The sequence below is a fragment of the Mustela lutreola genome, chromosome 2 (assembly GCF_030435805.1).
Source record: "Mustela lutreola isolate mMusLut2 chromosome 2, mMusLut2.pri, whole genome shotgun sequence".
Lineage (NCBI taxonomy): Eukaryota > Metazoa > Chordata > Mammalia > Carnivora > Mustelidae > Mustela > Mustela lutreola.
In genome coordinates, this window is record NC_081291.1 from 102,339,614 (window position 1) to 102,352,167 (window position 12,554).

At 41.6% G+C, this 12,554-nt stretch overlaps 1 protein-coding gene across 5 annotated transcripts in view; it reads left to right on the plus strand.

Moving 5' to 3' along the window:
- The window catches only part of CD86 (CD86 molecule), a 66,366-nt gene that overhangs the window by 18,309 nt on the left and 35,503 nt on the right, over nucleotides 1-12,554 (plus strand). The window contains exon 1 of one of the 5 annotated variants that reach the window (XM_059162815.1): nucleotides 2,335-2,360. The exons of 2 other annotated variants lie outside the window; for them this stretch is intronic. In XM_059162815.1, the coding sequence (XP_059018798.1) occupies nucleotides 2,350-2,360 (11 nt within the window). In that variant the 5' untranslated portion in view covers nucleotides 2,335-2,349. Of the gene's footprint in view, nucleotides 1-2,334; nucleotides 2,361-5,212; nucleotides 5,376-12,554 lie in introns of those variants that run through there. 2 more of the 5 variants (XM_059162818.1, XM_059162813.1) reach the window with 2 other exon arrangements.

The following is a 12,554-nucleotide window of genomic DNA, read 5'->3' on the forward strand; positions in this document are numbered from 1 at the left end:
GGCTTGATAGCTCATCTTTATTCATCACCAAAGAATACCTCATTTCTGGATATACCACAGTTTGTCTATCTATTCACTTACTGAAGGACATCTTAGTCACTTCCAGTTTGGGGCAACTATGAATAAATCTGTTATAAATATGAATATTTAATTCATGAATATATGAATTCATGAATATATGTCCATATGTGTGGACATAAATTTTCAACTCATGTGGGTGAATACCTATGAGTCTGACTGATGGGTAACATGGTAGGCTTAGGTTAAGTGGTGTAAGAAACTGCCACGATGAGTTCCAAAGTGCCTATATCATTTTGCATTCCCATCAGCAATGAATGCAAGTTCCCATTGTTCCACATCCCTGTCAGCATTTGATATTGTCAGGTGTTTTTTTTTAAATTTTAGCCATTCTAATAGGTGTGTAGTAGTAGATCATTATTGTTTTAATTAATGATTCCCTAATGACATATGATACTGAGCATTTTTTAATATGCTTATCTACCATCCATCTGTGTATCTTCTTTGGTAAGGTGTATAATCCAACCTTTTGCCCATTTTTAGACTAACTTGTTCTTTTTATTGAGTTTTAAGAGTTCTGTATACATTTTGGATATCAGTCCTTTACAAGGTATATGTTTTGCAAATATTTTTTTCCACTTTGTGGCTTGTCTTTGCATTCTCTAAGCAGTTACTGGGTTTATGCTTTTAGGAGGAAGGGTTTTAGGAATGCATTTTACAACAGCAGTAAAAGAAAAAAATTATAGCAAGTGTTTTACACTCTCTTTCAATCAGTACGAGGGAACCCTGTCTGTGAATCCAGAAGAGTTCCAATAAAAGGGAAGAGTCAGGTCCTGGGAGTGGTGGCTGGCTATTCTGCTTTGTGAGTTTGTGCAGCAGGGCTGGGAACAAGAACAGTACCATCCTGAGCTACATGACTTGTAAACTAAAAGGAGTTTTGGAACTATGTGTACAGTCTGAATTTCTGTCCATGAATCCAAGTATGTAAGAAATAATCACTTTCCATATTTCCTTTCATTCAACTGAATCTCACCTGTGAGACCCATCTTGCCAGTTGGATAAGGGACTCCATCTTGATCATACAGGGGTGCCCTTCCCTTCCTGCACCCAGCCAGAATTCAGGAAGCTTACTTAATGTCTGGAAATGGAGGAAGTGCTTCAAATCCCAAGTCTGTCTTCGTTGCCTTAGGCAACCTTACCATCTGAAACATGGTAGTCTATGAATTCTGGCAGCTCTGCCCCCACGTTATAATGGGGAATGAGGTTATCAACTGATGCCTAGGGTCCAAGTGTACTGTCTCTGTAGGCAAGAACCATACTCCCAAAGCTTTTATCCCCTTGGGAGCACTGAGAAGGGGGTGCTTGGATCCCACTGCTCACAGGACCCAAACACATCTGCCCTTCCTTTCTCTTGTATCTCAAAAACACTCTCTTTCTCTTCTAGGACACCTATATTTCTTCCATGGGCTTTCACCAGAGTCTAAATGTGTCTTGACTTTAGGTCTGTTATGCTTTATCCCCTGCAAAAAATCTATGTGTCAAGAAATTTCAGAAAACAGAGGTGCCTGGATAACTCAGTTGGTTAAGCATCTGCCTTTTGCTCAGGTCATGATCCCAGGGTCTTGGGGTTGAGTCCCAGTTTGGGCTCTCTGCTCAGCAGGAAGCCTGCTTCTCCCTCTCCCTCTGTTCCTCCCTCCGCTTGTGCTCCCTCTCTTTCTCTGTCAAATAAATAAGTAAAATCGTGGAAAAAAGAAACCTTGGAAAACAAACACTGACATTTCAAAAACTAATGCTGCTACCATTATTTGTGGAACCGATTTTGTCTTACATTGGAACCACCACAACCTAGAACATTTTTAGATTGCCTCTTGACCAGTGACCACAGGAAGCCATTTATGTATAGCAAACAAATATATGGCTGGAATTGGAAAATTTGGCTAAGTGTCTGATCTTTCCAAATGTCCTCAAGTTTCTAGTTCTGCCCTTCCCCACCCCCGAGTAGGTCCTAACTATGTGGTGCCAGAGGAATATCTCTTGGACACAGTTGAGCAAAAATATCAGGAAGGTATCTATTTCCCTGTCTCAGCTACCATCCATGGCCACTCCCCTCCTGCTGCTTTTTCTTGTAGCCGTGACCTCCTCAGACACGAGGACATTTGGGAGTAAGGCATGGAGGAAGCAGCCCATACAGAAAGCAGCTTTCTGAGGTTTCTAGTAACTTCCTCCTTAATAAACACAAGGAACTGATCTTCTTCATTTTGCTTAACGTCATCTCAGCATTTCATACTGTTGAACGCCATCAGTGCTGAACCCTGTCTATCCTTGGCTCTGATGACCCTTGGGTAAGTCCTCCTTATCAAATTTTTGAGTGACACAAGGCTTAGAGTGATGACTAATACAGTGAAAGACATGTATGGGATTCACAGTAATTTTGATTGGCTGAACACTGACACATAAATAAGATGGGGCCAGGAGGTGTGATCTGTCTAATACAACTGTTTATAGGCTTATGTGATCTCTGACTCATTAGTGAAAGTCATCTTATCACTGTCCATTCCATTCCATGAGCCCTCTCTGCAAAGAGGTATGTTGATAAATTCAGGGAGTTAGGTGCCAGTGGGAGAACCACCAAGTTGATTAGGGTTCTAGAGACCACATCATATGAGGAACAGTTGAGGACACTGATACTTTTTAGCCAAGAAAAGAGGCTATTAAGGAAATTTATGATAAAAAGCTTCCAACTATGTGGAGGGTTCAAAGTAAAGAGGTTAAAATACATACACCAATAGTTTTAGAAAACAGGACACGGACAGCTGTATAGTACCTATATGGCTGGGGAGGGAGAGGTAGGAGATTATTATAAAGGAGACCTTTCTCTTTTAACTGTCTTATTAGGTAGCAAGTTTTCTAACATAAGTGAGAAAGCAAAGACTAGACATCCATCTACTAGAGAGAACATTGAAGGGGTCTTTGCTTCACAGTGAGAGACTGGGATGACCCTGAAAAGCTAATGAAGTCTTAAAGTCAGAGAACTCCATGACACCACGATGTCTTCTATTTCTGCTGCCAGCCTCACCCCTTATTTGCCATGAATTCAATGTTGTAGTGCATTTGGACACTGCTCTAAGCAGGAGGTGAATGAGGAGATAAGAGAAGAAATGGGAAAGAAAACGATAAAACAGCTTTTTTAAAAGAACCTGCTGTATGTCAGGATCTGTGTGAGGCACCATATATATGTCTTCTTATTTGATCCTCACAACAAGCTCATGAGATATTTAGTATTACTTCTGTGATGAAACTAGCGTTCAGAGAAGTTAAGTGACTTCCCCAAGAACACACACGTTTCAGCTGGTGGAGCCAGATTTGAACGCAGTTTTCTGTAATTCCAAAGCCCTGTGTGAGGTGTTATTTTTACTCACCCTTTATTTATGGTAAATGATACTGGTTTTTAAAAATTTTCATGTTGCTATAAAGATTCCTTCTATAATAAACTGATTCAAATTAAGTCAAGAGAAAAATAAGTATATAAAAAATAATACAGATTTGACAATGATATGAAGTGGTACTAGTAGCTAGACTAGTTAAAGTTTGGGAAGTACTAATTCCAAATATTTTGACAGCAAGACTTTCCAATTTAGTCTATTTTATATGACTGCTGAGTACAAGGAAAAGAAGGAAACTTGAAAACTGAGTGGAATGTAAATTAATACTTTTGTGCCCTGATACATGGGTAATTTCACGTGTTACAATAAGGAAACTAAATGGACCCTTTCAAATAAAAAAAATATATATATGATTGTAAAATCCAGAGGAAAACCCCAGGTGGGGCCTATCCGAATAAAGGATGAAGTTTCCAAGGTATGCACACAGAATGGCTGAGAGGAAGTGAAGACCCTATGAGTCAGGGGCCAGGACTCACGCAGGAGCCCTTCGGCTTTGGGAGGCCCTGGAAGGAAGGTGAAGGAGTTGGCAGGTCAGTTTGGGGAAGAATGACCATCACCTTTCCCGTGGTTAAGGATAATTTTTGTGGTAAAAAAGGTCAAAGTGAGAACCGGGAAGTCTGAAAGGAAGACAGAAAAGTATGAATAAAGACTAGGTAGCTGCATAACTTGCTCTGTGCCCAGTGATTTGCATGCAAGATCCCACCTGTCTTGCAGAACAATGCAGCAAGGATGCTGGTCACCTTTCTTGCATGAAAAGACTGAGATGAGGAGATGTTCAGTAATGGGTTCAGAGCTCAGGGGTCAAGCCATGATTTGACCTTAGCCACCAGTTCCAAACCCATGCTATGCTACTTCCCCTGCATTACACATCCTTGCTTGGGTGCTCCTTCTCAACTCAGACAACACATAGATTTCCCTTTGTTACTTTTAATTTCTCCAGTACTAGCCTCCGAGAGAGTGGAGGAGACATGCTCAGAGGGAGCTGCTCCCCTCCTGAGTGCAAATGCTGCACGCTCAGAGGCATATAAATGCCTCCAAACATTGAGCAGAGGCCTTCTCAAGGCCCGACTGGGTCAGAAAAAGAAACCAGACATTTGAGACAAGATTATTATATGTGTGAACCCTGACCCTGAGGAAGCACTAGGTTTGGAAAAATCCGACTTGGCATTCACACAGCTTTCAGTCTTCTGCTTGGGACTTGTTTCCAGGCTCGAGAGTACCACCCACTTCCAGAAATAGGAGCCAAGGCAATAGAAACATTGTAGATTATGACAATTAGGATTAGATCAGGATAATTTAAAAATGGGCTGTGGATGTTAATTGGCTTCTAACGAGATCCACGGAGGTACACTCAAATGAATGGTTTGGGGGTGGGGAGTGAGAAGAGAAATACTCAGTCTCTGGGTTTTCTCACTGCAGACTGTCTCCTGCAGCTCTGCCAAGCCAGAAAGTCTGGGGTACACGGCAGTCCAGTAAAACTGTTGTTAAACTGAGTTGAACCTTTACCTTTAGGCCTCAAAATTTGCACTCCTGGATCTCTGTCAGTGTTTGTCATGTTTGTGGCTGGGCTGTCTTTGGGGAGTTTCCTCAGGGCTTTACATTCACTCACTCCCCGCTAGTGCATCTGTAGTCATTTTCATCGGTGGAAATGCCCACCTGCCATCAGAAGTTATCTGGAACCAGCCCCTGTCTGTGGTGCTATTTCTTTCTTGTCAGTTCCCCTTTCTGCATTTGAGTTCTAGCCTCAGCCCTGACATTATTTCTTTCTCTACAAGGAGTGTTAGGAGGTTTGGGGGAGCTCACAAAGGCTCCTTTTCGTTTGTTCCAAATACCTTGCTTCCGTGTTCCTCGGGAATGCCACTGGGCTTATGCATCTGGTCTCTGGGAGCTGCAGTAGATGGGCATTTGTGACAGGTATGTTCTTATGAAGCTCGTATGCTTGGGAAACGTGGTGTTAGATAAAGCTGTGTCTGGGGCAGAATGCTCAGAGGTGGGGCTGACGACTGGCAAGGGAGTGGGTAAGTAGGTTTGTGGAGCACATGCATAAAACTTGTGAGCATCAGGCTTGGTGTTGAGACTGGCTACATTGGAGGTAGGACATTACAAAAATGTTTCTCTTCCAGCCAGAGAACTTTGTCTGCTTTGGTGAGCTAAGAGTCAGGACAGGCAGGAAACAGAAGGGGCCACTTACCAAACGACCAGCAACCACCCCTGGCATCAGGATGCTGGGGGCTCCAGGTAGCTCTACTGCAGGAGAAGCTATCCAAGGATCCTGGCCCTGCCTGAGACCCTTGTGCTAGTGAGAAGTCCAGAGATCTGGAGCAAAACCCACAGCCTCTGCAGTGGTCTCTGTTTTCTTATTTGGCCTTTCTCTTCCTGTTTCTCACTCTCTCTCTCTTTTTTTCTCCTCTCTTTTCTACATTTCTTCTTTCCCTCTAAATGCTCCATCACAATATTGGCTCCTCTTGGCACTAGAGACCAACAGCTCATTTGAAAAGAAAGTCTTAGGTCAAAAAGAGCCCAGGCAGTGGGCTCGTGTTCTGTATACCATGAACATATTTGCATTTGCAAATAGGCTTAAAATAGTGCCTCCACTAATAGTTATTTAAGGAGAGACAGGTGAAAATAATTTTTGGCCAAGGGAACTTCCCACTCCTCTCAAATGGTAATAACTAAGGAGATGGTCTATTCCTCTGACATGCAAACTCTTGGGACTAAGGCTCTGGACTTAAATGAGTCTAACTATGTGCACAAGTTCATAGTTCTCTATTATTTCATCTATTTGCTGTTGCTATAGCTATAATGCTATTTACATGAGCTATCTTGTGTATAAGCTTTTATAAATATCTGTTAATTGGTGTGTCCTAAATATATTTATTGAGTGCTTAATGATGTAACAGGTAGTGGGTATTTAACAGGGAGCATAAAAGACATGGTTCTTATATTTTTGAGCATTTTAGCCTAGTGGGCAAACAGTACTAATTAGATAGTCACACTAAAATTATTGTATAGCAACCAAGCTTTGAAGGCAAGGAAATGGCTCCTTGCGATTGCACTAACTGTTTAACTATGTCTTTGAGCTTAATATTTTCATTACTCTAATATTCCTGGATACCAGATATCTCTTCTTGGTGGAGATGAGGATCAGATGTTTTGGAGTTGAGGCTAAGGTGGGAGAGGAAAGAACATAAAAGGTGAAAACTTAAGCCAAGTCAGATTCTTTGGGAGAAAATCGAGATTCAAATACCAAGTTTCAAAAATTGGAGAGAGGTAAGAGGTAAGTCTAGGGGTCTCTGACCAGGAGACTAAAGCTGTGAAGAAATAGAGCAAGAAAAAAACATGTCTGAAACAAGTAAAGAGGGTGGTGGGAAAGTTCCCGAGTAGTTATCCAGAGTCCAAGCAAGTGTTGACAATTCACCTTTCTTGGTCAGGCAAATAAGGATATTTAGGGGGCAGAACATAGGCTGGGCACACAATCCTTTAGTTGACCTTTATCCTCATCTCTAACCTCATATACAGACGTGTTTCTGAACAGTAGATCGGAGTATAGTCAGGGTGAGGTTTGGGAAACAGACGCCATTTTGAATATGTGTGGAAGAAAAATGTGTTTTCAGCACTTTCCATCTCCCCATCAGAATAGGGAGGTTCCCATTCACTATTCTCCTTCTTTTATTTAAGAGTATGGTTCCTTTCTGAGTTCCTTTTCCCATTTAGATAAATTAACTTGCACTTAACTCTTAATGGCTAAAAACAAAAAATATTGCTCCCTCCTAGCTAGCATTTGTATTTTAATAGGGGCTTTCAAAAATGCCTTTACCCAAGGAATGAGTAATTTGGGAATTCCAAGCACCAGGCTAGGGTTGGTATACAGAATACGGAGAGGGGACGTCCCTCAATTTGTGCTCTTGAAACATTGGTTTTCTCTCTTTGACCATGATTCTGGTTCTGAGAGAACAGGAAGGGGCCCTCTTACTTTTTTATTCCAGCGTTGGCATAAATGCCTTTTAGGGAGTTCTGTGGGTCTTATTTGTGGTAGGTGGAACCGTTGACCAGAGGCACACAGAGTTGCCTGTAAACTTTGCATGATGGTCACCCATAGGCATTTTTTTGACAAAAAAAAAAATAAATAAATAAAAAAAATAAAAGATGGTTTCCAAAACCATTGATAATTTGGAAAAGCGATGCACCTTGACTTAGAAAGATCTGATTCTAGATATGACTGAGAACTGGACATCTGTCTTGTACATAAACTTGCTATAAGGAGACTGGAAAAGCTAAATGCTTTCGCCATGTTACGCTACTTCTTTTGGGTAAGTGAGGGAATGGACTTCTGATTTTAATACTTAGTTACTTAATATATCAGGGAATGAATAAAAGCAGCCTTTCCTCCTTATGAGTCTATATAGACATTTCTTCTTTGCACATATGCATCTTTGATGCTGCTCCCCTCATATCTGTGTGGAAACACCATGCTCCCAAATGGGTGAGGAGAGGGACAGCTAATCAAAGTAAGTCAGTGTTAAGTATGAAAAACTCTCCACAAATGGGGCCCAGAAAGATTTGCTCCAAGAAGAGATTGGAAAACAAGTCTGACATATGATCCAGCCTGAGCTAGAGAGAGAGACATGGCTGCAAGGGGAGCTCAGTTAAGTTCAAGATGGGTGATGCACATTCATAGCCAATCATCATCTCCCGTGTCTGTAAGACACCAAGAAGTGTTCATGTTTTCATCAAGGTGGTATTCATGCTCATCCTCTTTCTTGTCATACCCACTGTCCCTATGCTGGTTCAGCCTCTTCATCTTAGGTCTATGAGACTTTAATCCTGGCTTTCTTGACCACCATAATACCAGCCCTCATCTCCTTCCTCACGTCACTGATAGGCTTATTTTTTTAAACTTCCATTACATAAATTTTCCTGCTCCCAAACCATTAATCTCAAACTCTCAATTTTTTATCACATCAAATACAAACTCATCTGACATTCCAGACTCCATTAAGCTATCCTACTCTACTTACAGAATTTCACTTATTTGTGCAAGTGAAAAAGTACAAAAGCCCTGCAGCATCCACCATGTTAGTCTATTAAACAAGAGTGATTCTTGGCACTCAGTTGTTGAATGAATGAATGAATCAATCAATGAATCAATCAATCTCTCACCCTCATCTTCACTTCCAGTTGATTATAATCCTAAATATTGCTTGAACCTATCCACTTCTACATCTGCTACTACTACTCTAAACCAAGCAGCCATCTTCTTTCATTTACATCAGTACAATCAGTAGCCAACTGATTGGTCTTCTGGCATCTGTTCTGACTTCCCTACCATCCATTTGCTACACAGTAGCCAAGTCATCTTTTCAAAATGCAAAACTCATTATGTCACTCCTCTAATTTCTTCAGTGATTCATGTTGTACTCAGAATAAACACCAAAATCCTTTGCTGACCCCTAAGATAAGCATGGTCTCTTGCCTGCTGACCTCTGCAGGCTTCTCTCCCCACTTGTCTAGTCATTTAAGCCACACCAACCTTCCCTCATTCTCCCTCTTGCCTCAGTGCCTTTGTACCTGCTGTTCCTTTTGCCTAGAATCCTTCCAAGCCGCTCTACTTCACCAATACAACACTTATTCAATCTTTTCTGTTTACCTATTAATGCCTAACAAACTGTCCCCAAACTTAGCAGCTTAAAACAACTAATATTTACTCTGCCTCACAATGTTGTGGTCCAGAAATTTGGGCAAGCTTTTGAGTGATTTTTCTATTCCTCATGGCATCAACTGAAGTCAGTTGGTGGTTGGTTTTAATCTAGTGAGTGGGCTGCTCTAGAGCTCCACTGTCCAATTCAGTAGTCACTAGCCACATGTGGCTACTCATCACTTGAAATGTAGCTTATCTAAGTGCTATAAGTGTAAAATACCTATAAGATTTTATACAGAAAAAAGGTAAAATATCCATGAATAATTTTATATTAATTATATGCTGAGATTATAACATTTTAGATATACTGAATTAAATAAAATATATCATTAAAATTGATTTTTACCTATTTCTTTCTAATTTTTTAATGTGACTACTCAAAATTCTCAAAATACATATGTGATTCTGTTATATTTCTATTGGAGAGTACTAACCTAGAACAAGGGTCAGCATTTTTTTCTATAACAGGCTGTATCATTCCTAACACTGCTACTCATTTCTACAAGTATAATGGAAAAACAGCCACAGACAATAATTAAATAAATGGGTATAGTTGCATTCCAACAAAACTTTATCTGTAAAAATAGGTGGTGTCCAGATTTGGTCTGTAGGCTGTAGTTCACTGACCTTGGATCTAGGGGATCGAAGATTTTATTCCAGTGTCTGGTGGCTTGGTAGAAATGGCTGGAAGGCAGGCCTCAGCTGGGACTGTTGACTCAAACACCTACACATGGCCTCTTTGACATGGTGGTCTCAGGGTAGTGGGCCATCTTTCATGATGTTTCAAAGCCCGAGAAAGAGTATTCCAAGAAAGATAGAAGCTGTCAGCCTTCTTATGATCACCCTGCCAAGTCCCAAACATCCTTTCTGCTGCATTTTATTGGTTAAACAAGTCCCTAAGGCCAGCCCAGATTTAGGGAGAGGAGTTTAGACTTCACCTCTTCATGGGAGGAGTAGCAAAGAATACATGTCCATCTTTAATTTGTCACATCATTCTTCAAATCTCAGTTTAGACTCGTCCTATACTAGGCAAAGTACCACAAACCTCTCCTTTGCAGCACTTGTCATCATTACAATTTTACACCTAATTGTGTGATTATCTTGTTCCCCAACTAAACTATAAGCAGCCATGGGATGAGGAGCTATTCCTGGTATTTTTCATCATTATATTCCAAGCACTTAGCACAATGTCTGGCTCAATAAATATTTGTTGAATGAGTGAACAATATTAGAGCACAGTTCTTTGCCATTAACGGTACTAATCTCAATCCCACATTTCTCCACATACCTCTCAAGCATATCATAAAACACCCTGTCAGAAGCCTTGTTAAAAGTCAGACACAGGGACGCCTGGGTGGCTCAGTTGGTTGGACAACTGCTTTCGGCTCAGGTCATGATCCTGGAGTTCCGGAATCAAGTCCTGCATTGGACTCCCATCTCCAAGGGGAGTCTGCTTCTCCCTCTGACCTTCTTCTTGCTAATGCTCTCTCTCACTGTCTCTCTCTCAAATAAATAAAATCTTAAAAAAAAAAGTCAGACACATTTCAATCCCAGCAACCTTACTATTTTGCAGTTCAGAAACTTTATATAAAAGGAAATAAACCTACCCTATTCCTCCCAGTACCTCAAAGGTAGTAATAGCTGCTCTAACAGTATAGCTTCAGGTTCTGGTGATCTGAGAAGTAATTCATACAGCATGTCAAAATAGAGGCAAGCCAAGGCCCCAGGCAGCTTGTGGTCCTCCTGGACCTCACTCACAATGCCAGTCCACAAGCTTGGCTTGTCCAATGACAAGATGAACTGACAGAAGGTCCTGAGCACTAGGCTGAGGCTGACCTAATCCTCCCTCCTCAGAGGCTGTAGCATCATCTCCTGCTTTGCTTAAAGCAAGGACTCTTGTGTGTGCCAGGACAAGGTATGCATTGCCACTTGGCACACTGATCCTAGAGCTTAAATTGTAGTTATATGAGTATACCCTATCTTTCTTTTTAGTACTGAGTCAGGGAGCAAGGCCCATACACCTTTATTTCCCCCACAAGCTCTAGAACAAGCCTGTCACTGAGTATATTCAGTAAATGTTTTCATGAGAGACAGTCTCAATGAACAATTTTCCTTAGACACCAGCAAGCTTAGCACCTTTCCTGATACCCTGATCACCACTAATATTCTGGTCAAGTTGTGAAACAGAGAACATTTTTCTCCATTGATCCCCAACTTCTACCTTGAATTCTTCTTTCCCTTCCAATGTCAGCATATCTGCACTCCTGTCCCACCATCTAGCTGGCCACCACCACCCCACATCCCGTCTTCTGCCTGAACTAGATCCCAGATGTTCCTTCAGATCTGAGATACAAAAGATCCTTTGTTTATCCCCTTCTCTTTCCTCCCAAATACACGTACTTCCCTAGAGTTCTTCTAGGTGAGACTTGCTGAAACACACTGAAGTGTGCCTGGAGCTAGGTCCATGCTAGAAAACTGATAACCTGTCCAGGGCTGGAGTGGAGAGATGCATTCTCTGCCTGACACGTAAAGGATGCTCAAGTAATATTTGTGGAATGAATGGAAGCTTAGGATAGAAACTCTCCTGACAGGGAGGGACACTTTGGGTCCTCCTTCCCCCATCACAGCCTGTCTCCCATGAATGTGCACTCTGATCCCAGGAGCTACCCTCACATCTGGCCTTTGGAATGTGCTGCTCCCCCAGTACACTAAGAGTAGGTAGAATCAGAATCCTCTCCCCTTGCTCCCACAGCCCCACTGAAACTGGCTGGAACTGCTCAACTATACCAGTGTTAAAAAGAACACAATGAAGCTGTGTAGGTTTAAACCTCAACTCTATCACTTACTACTGGGTGGCTAGGGCAAGTTCCCTAACCTCTCTGAGGCTCCATTTATTCATCTGCAATGTGGGGAGGGGGTAAGTAATCCCACTTTGCTATGAGGAATAAGACTGTAACTAGTCATTCAGCTGCCTCTCACTCACGGTCCATGATGGGTCAGGCATATATATAGTAAGGAAAAGTGCTGTACAGTAGGAGCTCTTTGGTTTCTGTAGTGAACATTCAGCTACATGGAGGCTACTTGCTTTAAATTATTGTCTAGTTCACCGACCTACAGACCTTATTCTGAACACAGCTGACAGAAATCTCTTCTCAGAGAATCCCCCCCGTAAATTCTTAGGTTCTTTCCTCTCCCATTCCCCTTTTTGCTCCCTCCCTTCAAAAGCCAGTATTTCTACTTCTCAGGCCCTCTGGAGAAAGCAATGACTCGTGGTTGTGGTTGAGAGTTCATTCCTGAGGAAACAGTGACATTTCTGCTCTTCTTCAGAAACAACAACATTGAAGAAACTGGTTCCCTAACCTAAGCCCCCATCCTCACACATATTCCATGGCTAG